Source organism: Staurois parvus, unplaced genomic scaffold (assembly GCF_062004578.1).
Source record: "Staurois parvus isolate SC_StPar_1 unplaced genomic scaffold, SC_StPar_1.0 ptg002686l, whole genome shotgun sequence".
Classification (NCBI taxonomy): Eukaryota; Metazoa; Chordata; class Amphibia; order Anura; family Ranidae; genus Staurois; species Staurois parvus.
This window is the reverse complement of record NW_028320482.1, coordinates 1,603,280-1,621,764: the sequence shown is the minus strand read 5'-3', so window position 1 is coordinate 1,621,764 and position 18,485 is coordinate 1,603,280. Positions and strand designations below refer to the sequence as shown.

Sequence of the window (18,485 nt, the reverse complement as noted above, 5' to 3'; positions counted from 1 at the left end):
CAACATGGCACCTCATGGCAAAGAACTCTCTGAGGATCTGAAAAAAAGAATCGTAGCTCTACATAAAGATGGCCTAGGCCAGGGGTGGGCAAACTTTTTCACTTGAGGGCCGCAATGGGTTCATATATTGGACCCGGGGGCCGGACCAAGAGTAGATGAATGATGTGTATGTGTCATCCATAGTACGTATAGTAATATTCCCCCATAGTAAGCATAGTAATTAATCCCCCATATAGTAATTCATCCCCCATATAGTAATTCATCCCCCATAGTAATTCATCCCCCATATAGTAATTCATCCCCCATATAGTAATTCATCCCCCATAGTAATTCATCCCCCATATAGTAATTCATCCCCCATAGTAATTCATCCCCCATATAGTAATTCATCCCCCATAGTTATTCATCCCCCATATAGTAATTCATTCCCCATATTGTGTCAATTCACTTACCTTTGCTCCACGCGTTCCTCTCGCCGTGTTCCCGCGCCGTTCCGGTCTTCAGGGTGGACTGTGAGAGGAGCCTAGCTCCCCTGCTGCCCCGCCTCACGCTGCCCCGCTGCTCACGCTGCCCCGCCTACACACATCCTGACAGGCAATGTTTGCCACGCTCCGCGGGCCAGATTAAAAGGTCCGCCGGGCCGTAGTTTGCCCATTGCTGGCCTAGGCTATAAGAAGATTGCCAAGACCCTGAAACTGAGCTGCAGCACGGTGGCCAAGACCATACAGCGCTTTAACAGGACAGGTTCCACTCAGAACAGGTCTCACCATGGTGGACCAAAGAAGTTGAGTGCACGTGTTCAGTGTCATATCCAGAGGTTGTCTTTGGGAAATAGATGTATGAGTGCTGCCAGCATTGCTGCAGAGGTTGAAGGGGTGGGGGCTCAGCCTGTCAGTGCTCAGACCATACGCCGCACACTGCATCAAATTGGTCTGCATGGCTGTCGTCCCAGAAGGAAGCCTCTTCTAAAGATGATGAACAAGAAAGCCCGCAAACAGTTTGCTGAAGACAAGCAGACTAAGGACATGGATTACTGGAACCGTGTCCTGTGGTCTGATGACACCAAGATCAACTGATTGGGTTCAGATGGTGTCAAGCGTGTGTGGCGGCAACCAGGTGAGAAGTACAAAGACAAGTGTGTCTTGCCTACAGTCAAGCATGGTGGTGGGAGTGTCATGGTCTGGGGCTGCATGAGTGCTGCCGGCACTGGGGAGCTACAGTTCATTGAGGGAACCATGAATGCCAACATGTACTGTGACATACTGAAGCAGAGCATGATCCCCTCCCTTTGGAGACTGGGCCACAGGGCAGTATTCCAACATAACGACCCCAAACACACCTCCAAGACCACCACTGCCTTGCTAAAGAAGTTGAGGGTAAAGGTCATGGAGTGGCCAAGCATGTCTCCAGACCTGAACCCTATTGAGCATCTGTGGGGCATCCTCAAACAGAAGGTGGAGGAGCGCAAGGTCTCTAACATCCACCAGCTCCGTGATGTCATCATGGAGGAGTGGAAGAGGACTCCAGTGACAACGTGTGAAGCTCTGGTGATCTCCATGCCCAAGAGGGTTAAGGCAGTGCTGGAAAATAATGGTGGCCACACAAAACATTGACACTTTGGGCCCGATTTGGACCTTGTCACTTAGGGGTGGACTCACTTTTGTTGCCAGCGGTTTAGACATTAATGGCTGTGTGTTGAGTTATTTTGAGGGGACAGCAAATTTACATGTTATACAAGCTGTACACTGACTACGTCACATTGTAGCAAAGTGTCATTTCTTCAGTGTTGTCACATGAAAAGAGAGAATCAAGTATTTACAAAAATGTCAGGGGTGGATTCACTTCTGGGAGACACTGTATTTATTACTACCCATTGGACACACCCCTGTAACCAGTTTTCTATCCAAGAACAAACCCTATGGTCTATGCCTACAGTCCTCAGTTTGTAGATTAAGTGTTTATGGGGTACTGTATTGAATGCTTTTGCAAAATCCAGGTACACCACATCCACAGGCCTTCCTTTATCTAGATGGCAACTCACTTCCTCATAGAATTTTAACAGATTGGTTTGGCTAGAATGACCTTTTGTAAATCCATGTTGGTTACTATTAATGATACTGTTTTCATCAACAAATTCTTGGATATAGTCCCTTTTTATCCCCTCCAATAGTTTACATACTATCGATGTTAGACTGGCTGACCTGTAGTTTGCAGGAATATATCTCTGCCCTTTTTAAAATACTGGAACCATGTTGGCCCTTTGCCAATCAGCTGGTACCATTCCTGTTAGTATGCTGTCCATAAAAATAAGGAATATTGGTCTGGCTATAAATTGAGTTCTTTGAGGACTCTTGGCTGTAAGCCACCTGGTCCTGGTGATATAATTGTGTTAAGCTTTTCAAGTCTTTTTTGGACACTGTCTTCTGCTAGCCACAAGGGTACAGTTTGTGATCCGTTACTAATTATACAGTCATGGTTACTATACCCCTCATTTTTTTTTGTAAAATATGAGGGGAAGAAGCAAGCAAGCTGGCAGCAGGCAGATGCAAGATCTTGGACACGTAGTCAGACAGGCAGAGGATGGCAACTACTGGGCAGCAGGAGCAGGGGTGGACTGACAACTCATGGGGCCCCCGGGCAATAGGGGATCATGGGGCCCCTATGTCCTTGCCCAAACTCAAAAAAGCCTATGAAATAGGTACCAGGGGCATCTCACGGGGCCCCCTACTGACCCTGGACCCTCGAGCAGTGCCCGAGTTTACAAATGGTCAGTCCACCCCAGAGCAGGAGTACAGAGTCAGGAACCAGGGGCAGAGTCAGAGCCAGGCCAGGGTTAATATCAAGCGATCAGAGGAGGTACCAGATCAGCAGGCAGGATGTAAGGTTTGGTTACAAGCCAGAGTCAGCAACATAGTTCCAGGAACAAACAAGGTCAACAAGCCGGGTCAGGAAAAGGATATACACAGGATCAGGTCACAAGCAAAAGGAGCTGATGAACACTCAGCAATGATCCCAAGTCCTGAGCTTTAAATAGGCTACTATATGCGAAAGTCCACCAAACATGCATGCTCATGGTCTCGTGACCATGTACTTGTGTATATGCACACAGGGTCCTAATTCTGTGCACATTCTGTGAACCGTTCTGCACTCATGCACATTCCTTTGAGCATGGGCTTGAGCATGGTTTTCCTGACAGTAGCATGTAGACCAGCCAAGCTCCAGCACATTCAATTTTTATAACCTTCAGTAAATCAACTCCATGAAGTATACATTGCCTTGAAAAAGTATTCATACCCCTTGAAATTTTTCACGTCATGTTACAACCAAAAACGTAAAAGCATTTTATTGGAATTTTATGTGATAGACCAACACAAAGTGGCCAGATAATTGTGAAGTGGAAGGAAAATGAGAAATGGTTTTCAACATTTTTTACAAATAAATATCTGAAAAATGTGGCAACATTTGTAATTCAGCCCCCCGGAGTCAATACTTTGTAGAACCACCTTTCGCTGCAATTCCAGCTGCAAGTCTTTTTGGGGATGTCTCTACCAGCTTTGCACATCTAGGGAGGGACATTTCTGCCCATTCTTCTTTGCAGAATCGCTCAAGCTCTGTCAGATTGGATGGAGAGTGTCTGTGAACAGCCATTTTCAAGTCTTGCCACACATTCTCCATTGGATTTAGGTCTGGACTGTGACTGGGCCATTCTAACACATGAAGATGCTTTGATTGAAACAATTCCATTGTAGCTCTGGCTGGATATTTTGGGTCGTGGTCCTGCTGGAAGGTGAACCTCCACCCCGGTCTCAAGTCTTTTGCAGACTCTAGCAAGTTTTCTTCTAAGATTGCCCTGTATTTGGCTCCATCCATCTTCCCATCAACTCTGACCAGCTTCCCTGTCCCTGCTGAAGAAAAGCATCCCCACCACATGATGCTGCCACCACTATGTTTTATTGTGGAGATGGTGTGTTCAGGGTGATGTGCAGTGTTAGTTTTCTGCCACACACAGGGTTTTGCTTTTAGGCCAAAAAGTTCAATTTTGGTCTCATCTGACCAGAGCACCTTTTTCCACATGTTTTCTGTGTCCCCCACATGGCTTCTCACAAACTGAAAATGGGACTGCTTATGGCTTTCTTTCAACAATGGCTTTCTTCTTGCCACTTCCATACAGGCCATATTTGTGGAGTGCACAACTAATAGTTGTCCTGTGGACAGATTCTCCCACCTGAGCTGTGGATCTCTGCAGCTCCTCCAGAGTTCCCATGGACCTCTTGGCTGCTTCTCTGATGAATGCTCTCCTTGCCCGGCCTGTCAGTATAGGTGGTCGGCCATGTCTTGGTAGGTTTGCAGTTGTGCCATACTCTTTCCATTTTCGGATGATGGATTGAACAGTGCTCCATGAGATGTTCAAAGCTTGGGATTTTTTTTATATCCTAACCCTGCTTTAAACGCCTCCACAACTTTATCCCTGACCTGTCTGGTTTGTTCCTTGGCCTTCATGATGCTGTTTATTCAATAATGTTTTCTAAGAAATCTCTGAGGGCTTCACAGAACAATTGTATTTATACTGAGATTACATGACACACAGGTGGACTCTATTTACTAATTAGGTGATTTCTGAAGGCAATTGGCTCCACTAGACTTTAGTTAGGGGTATCAGAGTAAAGGGGGCTGAATACAAAAGCACACCACACTTTTCACATATTTGTAAAAAAAAAAAAATGTTAAAACCATTTATCATTTTCCTTTCACTTCACAATTATGTGTCACTTTGTGTTGGTCTGTGACATTAAATCCCAATAAAATACATTTACGTTTTTGTTTGCACGACAATATGTGGAAAATTTCAAGGGGTATGAAGACTTTTTCAAGGCGCTTTATAATGCTCAGTTGAGAAATTTCAATGAGTTGTGTACAGTTTTTATTCACAAGTCTTTACCTATGGTTGCCGCCGTGTTGACAGAGCTTTGGAGCATATGTGTAGATATTCGGGTTGCTTTTGATGATCATCCCTCAGATGAGAAGATCCTCCACAGAGGTGAAGTCACAAAGAGCAAAGCATTGTCTTGTCATCTGCTCACCGCATTACAGACTCATAATATATTTAAAATGCCAAAGCCATTTTCCACACATCTTCCCCTCTAATTCTAATCACGTTGTAGGACCCACATAGTCTAACTTGGTAAAGATCTTGCCAGACCGAACGTTCTGGAAGAGCTTGAGAGCTAATGAAAACATATAGCATATAGAGCTAGGTAATCTATACAAGGATGCAATGTGCCGACCTTCTTTTCAACAAAGATGATACCACTCATTAAGAGCTGGAACACCTGCTGGTGACACTGTGGACCTGCAGAGTTCAGTTCAGTGTTCACCAGTGGGTATCCCCAGGTCCCAGGAATTGATCTTCACTGGATGTTGGCTCCTTGGACCAATGGTAGTGGTGAACCTGAATGTCATCTGTAGTAGGCGCCTTTAGGAATACACATTTCCCAGGATTGCAGTTCCTTTGAGCCCTACACGTTGGCGATCTCATTTATATTACGGGGAAAAAAATCCCCATTGTTGATGTTAAAATAATTTCCATCTAAAGATTCAGTATAAGAAAAAAATGTTGGTGCCAGTGAGAAAAAAATAAGTCCCATCATTGGTGCCAGTGTGATAAAGATAGTCCCATCATTGGTGTCAGCAGGATAAAATAAGTCCCATCATTGGTGTCAGTGTGAAAAAGATAGTCCCATCATTGGTGTCAGCGGGATAAAATAAGTCCCATCATTGGTGTTTGTGGAATAAAATAAACTCTTTTGTTGGTATTAAAGGGAGTAAAATAAATATTATCGTTGGTGTCAGTGTGATAAAATAAGCCCTGTCATTGGTGTCAGTGGAATAACATTGGTTCCATTGTTGGTGTCAGTGGAATAATATTGGTTCCATGTTGGTATCAGTGGAATAACATTGGTTTCATAGTTGGTGTCAGTGGAATAACATTGGTTCCATTGTTGGTATCGGTGGAATAACGTTGGTATCGGTGGAATAACATTGGTTCCATTGTTGGTGTCAGTGGAATAACATTGCTTCCATAGTTGGTGTCAGTGGAATAACATTGCTTCCATAGTTGGTGTCAGTGGAATAACATTGGTTCCATTGTTGGTGTCAGTGGAATAACATTGCTTCCATTGTTGGTGTCAGTGGAATAACATTGGTTCCATTGTTGGTGTCAGTGGAATAACATTGCTTCCATTGTTGGTGTCAGTGGAATAACATTGGTTCCATTGTTGGTGTCAGTGGAATAACATTGGTTCCATTGTTGGTGTCAGTGGAATAACATTGGTTCCATTGTTGGTATCGGTGGAATAACATTGCTTCCATAGTTGGTGTCGGTGGAATAACATTGGTTCCATGTTGGTATCAGTGGAATAACATTGGTTCCATAGTTGGTGTCAGTGGAATAACATTGGTTCCATTGTTGGTGTCAGTGGAATAACATTGGTTCCATTGTTGGTGTCAGTGGAATAAAATAAGCCCCATTGTTGATGTCAGTGATAACAAAGTGCACCCCCAGCCCAGCATTGGTGGTCAGTGGTGGTACCTACCTGATCCCACCCTCCGCTGATGTTGGAGTTCTACTTTCACTGTCAGAGAGGAGATCACGGCTCCCAACAGTCTGGTATCATTGCAGTGCCTGGTGATGGAACCCGGAGAGTGTTCCAGTTGTCATCACCTCACTGCCTCTCTGCACAGAGTCCTGGAACCTGAGGGATGAGGACACGATGGGAAAAGTAGACAATTTCCCCACAATGTCCAGCAGCATCTGAGGCACGTGGCAGCAATGACAAGACTGTGTCCACACTATGAGATGTTTCTGTTTTCAACAAGGTGGTGATCTCACTTATAACAAGAAAGGAAGTCTCTCTCTATGGAAGACAGACAGGAAGTGGTGTCAGGTACAGACAGGAAGTGATTTCAGGAACAGACAGGAAGTGATTTCAGGTATAGACAGGAAGTAGAGAGGAGACGTTGGTGGAAGTGGCAGCAGAGGAGGTAATAAGATATTATTTCCTACTTACACCCAGTAACCCCCCGTCAAGTCCGTCCTCTTCCTCCATAGTCACGTTCATCCTCTTCCTCCATAGTCACGTCCGTCCTCTTCCCCCATAGTCACGTCCGTCCTCTTCCTCCATAGTCACGTCCGTCCTCTTCCTCCATAGTCACGTCCGTCTTCTTCCTCCATAGTCACGTCCGTCCTCTTCCTCCATAGTCCCGTCCGTCCTCTTCCTCCATAGTCCCGTCCGTCCTCTTCCTCCATAGTCCCGTCCGTCCTCTTCCTCCATAGTCCCGTCCGTCCTCTTCCTCCATAGTCCCGTCCGTCCTCTTCCTTCATAGTCCCGTCCGTCCTCTTCCTCCATAGTCCCGTCCGTCCTCTTCCTCCATAGTCGCGTCCGTCCTCTTCCTCCATAATCACGTCCGTCCTCTTCCCCCATAGTCCCGTCTGTCCTCTTCCCCCATAGTCCCGTCTGTCCTCTTCCCCCATGGTCACGTCCGTCCTCTTCCCCCATGGTCACGTCCGTCCTCTTCCCCCATGGTCACGTCCGTCCTCTTCCCCCATGGTCACGTACGTCCTCTTCCTCCATAGTCCCGTCCGTCCTCTTCCTTCATAGTCACGTCCGTCCTCTTCCCCCATGGTCACGTCCGTCCTCTTCACCCATGGTCACGTCCATCCTCTTCCTCCATAGTCCCGTCCGTCCTCTTCCTCCATAGTCACGTCCATCCTCTTCCTCCATGGTCACGTCCGTCCTCTTCCCCCATAGTCACGTCCGTCCTCTTCCTCCATAGTCACTGTGACGTCTTTTATCTCCAGCAGATGATGATACACACATATATAGTGTGAGAACCCAGATTAACCCCTTCAGGGGCACAACATTCCCCCACTTCCGGGGCCGGGACATTCTCTTCAATTTGGAGATCCAGGATGAGTTCAAGGCTCGGTCCGAGTAAACGTTGGCTGTTTAGTCATTCCGCTATTACACATGACAGCTTCTCACTGTCAATGGTTGTGCTATTCGCATTGGGGGGGCAGTATTTGTACACCAATTTATTATTAAAAGGGGCTTCCAGATTCGATAAGCGCCCCCCAATCCTAAGACCCCCCCACAATCATCTGCCCAGTGTTGAGAGGAAGAGGCCCTTGTCCTAATCAACATGGGGACAAGGTGCTTTGCCAAGGGGCTACCCTGGCCAGGTACCCCCTCCCATGTTGAGGACATGTGGCCTGGTATGGTTCAGGAAGGGGGGGGTGCATGTTCATCCTCTCTTTCCTGGCCAGCCTCTCTACATACTCAGATTGAGGGTCTGGTGTGGATTTTTAGGAAGATCCCATTTTTTTTATTTGCATGGGGCCCCCCTTAAAGTTTGTATCAGACCTAAAGCGTCTAGTATATATTTCCTGGGCAAACCATATGCATTTTTTTGTGTGTGGGGTACCCCCTTAAAAATCAATACCAGACTCAAAGGGTCGGGTATGTAATTGTTTAGGGGGGGGGGGGGGACTCTACAGGTTTTTTTTTCATTCTTGCAGTAGGATGTGTTACAGAAAAAATTCCATTCACAAAGAAAAAAATATTACAGTTTAAATTGCTGGCAAATGACATTTCGTTGCTGGCTTCTGTTTAAAAAAGGAAAATAAAAGCACACAGATCTCTCTAAATGTCCCCAGAATACGTAGCAGACCAATGGAGGGGGGTCTGTGTTTTTTTTTTTTTTTTTTTAAAGAAGCCAGCAATGAAATGCCATTTTCTGGCAATTTTCACACCTTTTTCCTCTGGAAATGTCAGTGCTGCTGCAGCACTTCCTGTACATCACAGAGATGCCCCTTCCCAGGCAGGATTAGGACACCCCCCAGGCATGTTATTTAAATGAATTTGACTTTTTCTATCACTTGCTTTAAAAAATCACTACTCCTGGCTGAATGCATTTTTTTTCTTTAACTTTTTTTTTTTTTTTTTGCATTGGTACATGTTCCCCAGGACATTGCCTGCTCCTCCCTCGCAATTTTTTTACGTCTGCTTTCCCATTATCCAAGAAAATGGGAATTTTTGACTGTTTCTGCTCCCATTGGTTTTGATGGACTTTGGTTTCGGTATCTGAACTTTAAAGTTCACTGAACAATGCGCAATCCAAACCCAAGGCACCTCAGCTCATCACTATTGCTCACCCATAATGCCTTGCACAAACTTTTATCTCTATAGGTAAACCTCCATATGACCACATCAATGAAGATGGAGGAGGACCGGAGTCACATGACTGAGAGGATACTAAACCTCACCCTGGAGATCATCTACCTGCTGACCGGAGAGGTGAGGAGGATTCTGGGAGGTCACATGACATTACTCCTATCTCTATTAATAACACACAGACCTGACCGGAGAGGTGAGGAGGATTCTGGGAGATCACATGACATCACTCATATCTCTATTAATAAAACACAGACCTGACCGGAGAGGTGAGGAGGATTCTGGGAAGTCACATGACATCACTCTCATCTCTATTAATAAAACAGACCTGACCGGAGAGGTGAGGAGGATTCTGGGAGGTCACATGACATCACTCTTAGCTCTGTTAATAAAACACAGAGCTGACCGGAGAGGTGAGGAGGATTCTGGGAGGTCACATGACATCACTCTTATTTCTATTAATAAAACACCAACCTGACCAGAGAGGTGAGGAGGATTCTGGGATTCTAACATGATATTCCTATTGGTTCCTCAATACAGAGATTTCCTCCTGTGAAGTCAGGTGATCATATGACCATCACAGTGCCTCCATGTGACTCCCTAAAACCTGAGAGACACAACATGGAGAAGATCCTAGAAGTCATCAAGAAGATGATGGAGCTGCTGACAGGAGAGGTGAGCGGTGCCGGGAATTCTGGGACATTCTCCAGTAACAGACAAGGGATGTGTCTGGATGGTGACTGTATCATTGTGTGTGTCAGGTTCCTATAAGGTGTCAGGGTGTCACTGTCTATTTCTCCATGGAGGAGTGGGAGTATTTAGAAGGACACAAGGATCTCTACAAGGACGTCATGATGGACAATCAGCCGCCCCTCACATCACCGGGTAAGAGGAGACTTTATTGTAAAGGAGAGAGCAGTACGGAGGATCCACCTAGATCCCCCATCATCTGATAAACACATAGAAACAATGGATTCAGTCAGTGTGTGTGTTTCCTACAGATGGATCCAGTCATGGGAACCCACCAGAGAGATGTCCCCGTCCTCTGTATTCCCGGGATTCCACACAGGAAGGTCACACCATCCCTCATCATCATCAGGTAGATGGATCCAGTCATGGGAACCCACCAGAGAGATGTCCCCATCCTTTGTATTCCCGGGATTCCACACAGGAAGGTCACACTATCCCTCACCATCATCAGGTCGGTGGGATGGACAATATAGAATGTGAACTCTTGGTGATGATGTGTGTTTTTTTATGTGATTTATCAATCTTAAAGCTTATATTTTACAGATTTTAAATCAATAAAAATTATATCATTCTTAATTACAGTGGTGTAATGATATATCATACAAAAATTACACATAAATTAAAAGAGAAGTTTAGGATTTTTTTTTTTTAAATATACTTAGCTAGGTGGATGCAGCATCAGTCGGATTCTGCATATTTCCCCCGCCAGTCCTAAGTGTGAAAACTGAGTGATCAGACACCGCTGATCGCTCAGTTCTCTCACTCCGCTCTGAGTAGAGAGCTGGGACTGTCAGTCTCTGGCTCTCTGTTCTTCCCCCCAGCACTCACTGGAGCTGCAGAAGGGGTAAGAAAGGCTGGCTCAGACTCTTCAACAGATCACTGAGAGGTTGAGTCAGCTGCTGGTCCAGGGATCTGGGTGTATACCAACCACAAAGTTGGGATCTTTCCCCAGACTGGACCGGCTGAGTGACGTCAGCAGACTTTAGCCCACTGTTGGCTGAAAATGGGTCAGATGCAGGGGCGGACTGACCATTCGAGCACTCGGGCATTGCCCGAGGGCCCGGGGTCAGTAGGGGGCCCCATGAAATGCCCCTGGTACCTTTTATAGGCTTTTTTTGAGTGTAGGCAAGGAAACAGGGCCCCGTGATCCCCTATTGCCCAGGGGCCCCATGAGTTGTCAGTCCGCCCCTGGTCAGAGGAGTGCAGAACGAACTGCACTCCTGTGATCCATAGGAGAAGTGCAGCCAAACCAACTTTGGCTGTACATCTCCTGTAAAAGAAAAACGCATATATTTATATATAGAAAAAATAGAGAAAAAAAATATGTGTGTGTGTATTTATATAAAATATAACATGTACAGTATATACTCTATATTAGCAAAACTATGGGGCCGCCTGCCTTTCCACCCACATGAACATTAATGGCCTCCCAGTCTTAGTCCGTAGGGTCCAATATTGAGTTGGCCCCGCCCTTTGCAGCTATAACAGCTTCAACTCTTCTGGGAAGGCCGTTCACAAGGTTTAGGAGGGTGTACCATTCTTCCAGAAGCACATTTGTCAGGTCAGGCACTGATGTCGGGGGAGGAGGCCTGGCTCACAGTCTCCACTCTAATTCATCCCAAAGGTGTTCTATGGGGTTGAGGTCAGGACTCTGTGCAGGCCAGTCAAGTTCCTCCACCCCAAACTGGCTCCTCCATGTCTTTATGGACCTTGCTTTGTGCACTGGTGTGCAGTCATGTTGGAACAGGAAGGGGCCATCCCCAAACCCTTCCCACAAAGTTGGGAGCATGAAATTGTCCAACTCAACCTGTCCTGTTAAACCGCTGTATGGTCTTGGCCACCATGCTGCAGCTCAGTTTCAGGGTCTTTGCAATCTTTTTATAGCCTAGGCCATCTTTATGTAGCGCAACAATTCTTTTTTTCAGATCCTCAGAGAGTTCTTTGCCATGAGGTGCCATGTTGAACTTCCAGTGACCAGTATGAGAGAGTGAGACCGATAACACCAAATTTAACATACCTTCTCCCCATTCACACCTTTGGTAAAAGAATGGGTCGCTCTCAGGAGCTCAGTGACTCCAAGCGTGGTCCCGTGATAGGTGGCCACCTGTGCAATAAGTCCATACGTGACATTTCCTGTCTACTAAATATTCCACGCTCAACTGTTAGTGGGATTATAACAAAGTGGAAGCAACTGGGAACAACAGCAACTCAGCCACCAAGTGGTAGGCCACGTCACATGACAGAGCGGGGTCAGTGCATGCTAAAGCACACATTGCGTAGAAGTCGCCAACTGTCTGCAGAGTCAATAGCTAAAGACTTCCAAACTTGGTGTGGCCTTCAGATGAGCCCAACAACAGTGTGTAGAGAGCTTCATGGAATGGGTTTCCATGGCCGAGCAGCTGCATCCAAGCCTTACATCACCAAGTGCAATGCAAAGCGTCAGATGCCGTGGTGTAAAGCACGCTGCCACTGGACTCTAGAGCAGTGGAGACGTGTTCTCTGGAGTGACCAATCACGCTTCTCTGTGTGGCAATTTGATGGATGTGTCTATATAGTATATATACGAGGGACGTTCAAGTCAAACTGGGACTTTTGAGTTTATATAACAAAAGGACAAATTTCAAGGAGTGGAAAGTGCATTTATTTTTCAACATACTCCCATGCTACATTTAACTCCTTATCCTAGCGTTTCACCCCTGCCTGGAAAGCTTCGACCTAGAAAGATTTGTCAGTGCACCTGAACCACCCTAGGACAGCTTGCTGTCATCAGTGCTGAAATGCTGAACTCTTTTAGGGGTCCAAGCAGGTGGAACCTGCAGACGCAATTGTTTGAAATTTTTTTCGGTGGTGGTGAGTCCATATGCTTTTACGGTTTTGATGCTCGTTTTGATTCCAGAGTAAAATGATGCGCCTAAGTTTCGTCACATGTAATGATGCGATCCAGAAAATCCTGGCCTTCCCTGTCGAAACGCTCCTTCAACGCAGTGCAGACTTCAACTCTTCTGTGCCGGTCAAAAGCCGAATGCTGTCTTGGTACCCAGCGTGCACTAACTTTTCAAAAATGCACATGTTCGTAAATGATTGCGTTCACTGTTCCCACGGAAAGATTTGTCTCTTATGCAATTTCACAACAGGTTATGCGTCAGGTATCCAGGATCAGGCGTTCCACATGCTGAATGCTCACAGGAATGACTGCTGTGGGCTGGGAACCACCACGGCCGGGATCATCACTGATAGATAGATATACTGTGTGTGTATATATATATATATACTGTATTTTTCGCTCCATAAGACACACCTGACCATAAGACGCACCTAGGTTTTAGAGGCAGAAAACAGGGGAAAAAAAATTCTGAACTAATGGACTGCAGACATAGTACAGGGATGACCAGAGACTGCGGACAGCACAGGGATGACCAGAGACTGCGGACAGCACAGGGATGACCAGAGACTGCGGACAGCACAGGGATGACCAGAGACTGCGGACAGCACAGGGATGACCAGAGACTGCGGACAGCACAGGGATGACCAGAGACTGCGGACACAGTACAGGAGATGACCAGAGACTGGGGACATAGTACAGGAGATGACCAGAGACTGCGGACACAGTACAGGAGATGACCAGAGACTGGGGACACAGTACAGGAGATGACCAGAGACTGCAGACAGTACAGGGGATGACCAGAGACTGCGGACACAGTACAGGAGATGACCAGAGACTGCGGACACAGTACAGGAGATGACCAGAGACTGCGGACACAGTACAGGAGATGACCAGACACTGCGGACACAGTACAGGAGATGACCAGAGACTGCGGACACAGTACAGGAGATGACCAGAGACTGCGGACATAGTACAGGAGATGACCAGAGACTGCGGACACAGTACAGGAGATGACCAGAGACTGCGGACATAGTACAGGAGATGACCAGAGACCGCGGACACAGTACAGGAGATGACCAGAGACTGCGGACATAGTACAGGAGATGACCAGAGACTGCAGACACAGTACAGGAGATGACCAGAGACTGCGGACAGTACAGGAGATGACCAGAGACTGCGGACACAGTACAGGAGATGACCAGAGACTGCGGACAGTACAGGAGATGACCAGAGACTGCGGACAGTACAGATGACTGCTGACCTTTGGGGAGGGGGGGAGCGGGTACCTGAATTTGACAGGTACCCGCTCTTACTTCCGCGGAGTTGTTCTTTGACCTTACCTGTTCCTCTATCCAGCAGCGCGATGTCTTCCCGACTTCTGTAGTGTCGGCGCTCGGCATGACAGCCGGGTGCCCAGTGCGCATGAGCGAGAAGCACTTGCGCTTTGTGATTGGTCCGGCGGCTTCTGGGATCTGTCATGTGTCCCAGGTACCGCCTTACCATTCACAAAAAGCACTGCTTCTTGCGCATGCGCACTTGGCACCTGGCTGTCAAGCCCAGCGCCGACACTACAGAAGCCGGGAAGACAGCGCGCCGCTGGATAGAGGAACAGGTAAGGTCAAAGAACAACTCCGCGGAAGTAAGAGCGGGTACCTGTCAAATTCAGGTACCCGCTCTCCACCTCCCCAAAGGTCAGCAGTCATCTCCATAAGGTCCCACTGCCACGGCGGCGGTGGAAATACCGGACCGGCCGCTCCATATTCGCTCCATAAGACGCACTAACATTTTCCCCCCTTTTTTGGGGGGAAAAAAGTGCGTCTTATGGAGCGAAAAATACGGTAAATAATTTTTTTTTCTATTGTTTTGCAATATATATTTTATTGTTTTTATTTAAATTTATATTTATTTTGTGCATGATTTATCACTACAGCGCTGTATTTAGGAGTGATATCACTTTTATTGATTTAATTACTGCATGTGTGTGAGACACGGAGTTGGGTTTGCTTAGTTTATGTTTTACAGATGTTATTAGTCATTCTTCTCATGGTTTAGGGTGAAGATCTGATCGATATAAAAGTTGAGGTGAAAGCAGAAGAAGAAGAGGCGTATGTGAGGGATGATCAGCAGTCTATGGAGGAGGATGGAATAACGGGGACATTTATAGAGGAGGACACTCCTACAGAGATCAGCACAGGTGAGCCACAATATATTCTTCTGTTATCTCTGCTCTGTTACTGCACACTGATTGGTCCAGAGTAAGCCTGGATTCACACATATGCGGTGTGGTATATCATATGTGATTCACACAGGAACCGCACCACATTCCTGTGCAAAACACATGCGATTTGTATGCGGTGGGATTGGAGCCGTACATTTTGGCTCTGTTCGCACCGCACCCGCACCAAAAATGTGTAGGACCCTTTTTCTGGTCCGTACTAGAATCGGATCACATGGGTATTTACACCTACGCCATCCGATTCTGCATTTTGCGGACCGCTTTCGGGGTGTTGTTAACTTAACATACACACCCGCAGCGGTTCGCATGAACGAGGTGCGATTCTGATGTGGTGCGGAATTTGCACTGAAACGCTGCGAATTCCGCACCGCATCAGTGTGAACCAGGGCTAAGGCGGGAGATGAGTGATATCAGCCAATAATAGGTTGATAATAGTCACTGATACCCGTCCTGCTCATTATTTCTTCTTTTCTCTCAGATAAACCCCCTTCTCTGTGCTGCAGACATGATTTATGGATTCAGACATGATTTATGTAGATTCTGGGGTCAGCTGGCAGTTATTGGATTTGGCACAGTGCTACAGATATAATAACCCAGATTGTTCCTTTCTTAGACTGCTCATAAATTTAGGGAAAAATGTATTCTGCTCCATGTCTATTCTAAAAAAAAATCCCAATACGTGAAAATTAATTGGTTTACGTGAAAGTTATAGTGTTTACAAATGGCGGCATATATACTGGATTTGTTTTTTTTACTAGTAATGGCGGCAATTAGCGACTTATAGCGGGACTGCAGCGGACATTCTGACACTGGGGGGAACTGACTTGGTGTCACTGACATCCTTAGTGACACCAATACAGTGATCAGTGCTAATAAAAAGCACTAACACTGTACTAATGGCACTGGGCAGAAAGAGGTTAACGTGGGGGGATCAAAGGGTTAACTGTGCTGTGTGCTGTTTTACTGTGGGCGGTGTGTGTGTTTCCCTGTAAGCACACTGCAATGCAGAGCCATACAAAGCAGTGTGCAGGAGCTGACAGGGGAGAGATCTGTATTCTTTACCCGTTGGAAATCCTTGGAGATCTCCAGGTGCAGGCGGGCAATCACCAGCCGGACCCCAGGATTTACATCCATGGCCGTGAATGGCAGCACAGGTAGGGTGCGCGAACCCCCTACCCAGAACTGTAAAATCACATATATATATGTGATTTTGTGCACCCGTTCCGCCCTGTAGCAGTATTTCTACAATAGAGCGGCACGGAAACAGATAAAGGAGGTGGTGGGTGCTTGCACTGCCAATTCCTTAACAACCAGTCAGGGGTGGACTGACAACTCATGGGGCCTCTGGGCAATAGGGGATCACGGGGCCTCTGTGTCCTTGCCCACACTCAAAGCACACCCAAAAAAGCCTATGGAAGGTACTAGGGGCATCTCATGGGGCCCTCTACGGACCCTGGGCCCTCAGGAAGTGCCTGAGTGCCCAAATGGTAAGTCCGCCCCTGCAACCAGTGGCCTTGCCGGTCCCATTTTATTATTATTATACAGGATTTATATAGTGCCGACAGTTTGCTCAGCGCTTTACAATATGACGGGAGACAATACAGCTACAATACAGTTCAATACAAGAGGGATAGGAGGGCCTGATCCTCGGAGCTTACATGTCCAGAAATCCCAGACCATGTAAGCAAAAGGGTGGTATAAATCAACCAAAATGATGCTGCACTACACATAAATACCTAATATAGGTCAAATAACAGGAAAACTTCAAAACCCATTAAAAAAAAATCATAAATATCAAACCATCATTAAGTATAAGATAAATGTAAGTAAAAAGTAAACACCCGGCTGAGACCTCCCATTAACCTCCCTGGAGGTATTCTCAAGTGTAGCTCGGGGTAAAGTTTCAGCACCACAAGCGGTTCTTCACTTACCTTGTCCTGCGCTCCCGCGATGTCCCCCCTGTAATGTCCTCCGGCGGATGCCGGCATCTGTCTTCCGGGTTCCGTTCCCTGCGACGTTGGGACGTACGGGGGACGGAACTGGCGGGAAATTTGAAAATGTTAAAAGTGACATTCACTAAATACACTAAAATCACATAGTATAACATTCCTGTATCAAACCATTTCACATACATTTTGTCCCGAGTGCTTTGTCCGGCGCCCTGCCTGCATTTTTACTGTACTTTCTGCCTGGAAACTGAGAAACGTCCATGGCGTCCAAAAAGCGTCCCTTTAGGTCAAAAGCGGTTTTAGACCGGCTAGAGAACAGCGATAGTAAATCAGAACCACTTGCAGAATTGAGTGATAATGATTCGTGGGGGAAATTCCTCATCAGACACTGAAAACGATTTTGCGACTTTGCTCAGTGATGTGGGAACTTGGCGCTATATTTCACATTTCAGTGTTTTTGGTTTGATTAAATTATTGAATTTATTTTTTTTATTATATTATTATTATTTTTTATGATTATTTATTATATTATAATTTATAATTTACTGTTTCAGATTTTATCCTACCCGGGATGTTTACTAGACTCTTGTTCGGACAGATTTCAGTGAGTTATTCCTAAAAATTACAGGCCTACAATAAAAAAATGACATATTTCCATGCAAAAAAATGGTACCGCTTTGAGCACAGAAAAAATGACATAATCAGACCACTAGGGGGGTTACAGTGACAAAGAGGTGACTAAAGAATAATGATTACAAAGAATAATAATTATATTAATATACATAAAGTGTAAAAGATTAAAAATTGCAAAATAAACACCAGGCATAGCACCTCTCAACCTAGTGCAAATACAGATGATTAAAAAAGGGGAATTGTGGATAATCATTTGTTAGTGATGATATATTTCAAGATAAGATATTATTAAAGAAAACAAAAGCAAACACCCAGCTGAACAAAGTAAACATATAAGTAATTGAGTGTAAACAATATAAGTGAGGAAAGTAGTTTCTTAAAATTCAAAAAATTAAGTCTGATGTGCTAAACAGATCTTCGATTTTATACAAATCCACCAATCGTTATCAGCTTTTGTGAAAAACACCGCTTGTGCTCCTCCACCAGCTAGCATGCACGCTCACCTCCATCTCTGACCTATAAACAACATACACATTATTATTACACATATTGCCAAAAGTATTTGGCCCGCCCTCTAAATCATGTGATTCAGGTGTTCCAATCCCCTCCATGGACACAGGTGTATACAATCAAGCCCCTAGGCATGCAGACTGCTTCTACAAACATTGGTGAAAGAATGGGTCGCTCTCAGGAGCTCAGTGACTCCAAGCGTGGTCCCGTGATAGGTTGTCACCTGTGCAATAAGTCCATCTGTGACATTTCCTGGCTACTAAATATTCCACGTTCAACTGTTAGTGGGATTA

At 45.8% G+C, this 18,485-nt stretch overlaps 4 protein-coding genes across 4 annotated transcripts in view; all 4 read left to right on the top strand.

Annotated features, from left to right (window-relative positions):
• The window catches only part of LOC149429920 (uncharacterized), a 233,819-nt gene that overhangs the window by 157,705 nt on the left and 57,629 nt on the right, over positions 1-18,485 (top strand). The gene's annotated exons all lie outside the window — the stretch shown is intronic.
• Positions 1-18,485, top strand: part of LOC149429921 (uncharacterized) — a 106,107-nt gene that overhangs the window by 57,961 nt on the left and 29,661 nt on the right. The gene's annotated exons all lie outside the window — the stretch shown is intronic.
• Positions 1-18,485, top strand: part of LOC149429923 (uncharacterized) — a 37,180-nt gene that overhangs the window by 13,758 nt on the left and 4,937 nt on the right. The window lies entirely within an intron of this gene.
• Positions 8,699-10,001, top strand: LOC149429924 (gastrula zinc finger protein XlCGF53.1-like). Its single transcript, XM_089666348.1, has 2 exons — positions 8,699-9,353; positions 9,771-10,001. Exons 1-2 carry the CDS (start codon positions 9,258-9,260, stop codon positions 9,999-10,001), a joined length of 327 nt encoding a protein of 108 aa, XP_089522474.1. The 5' UTR covers positions 8,699-9,257.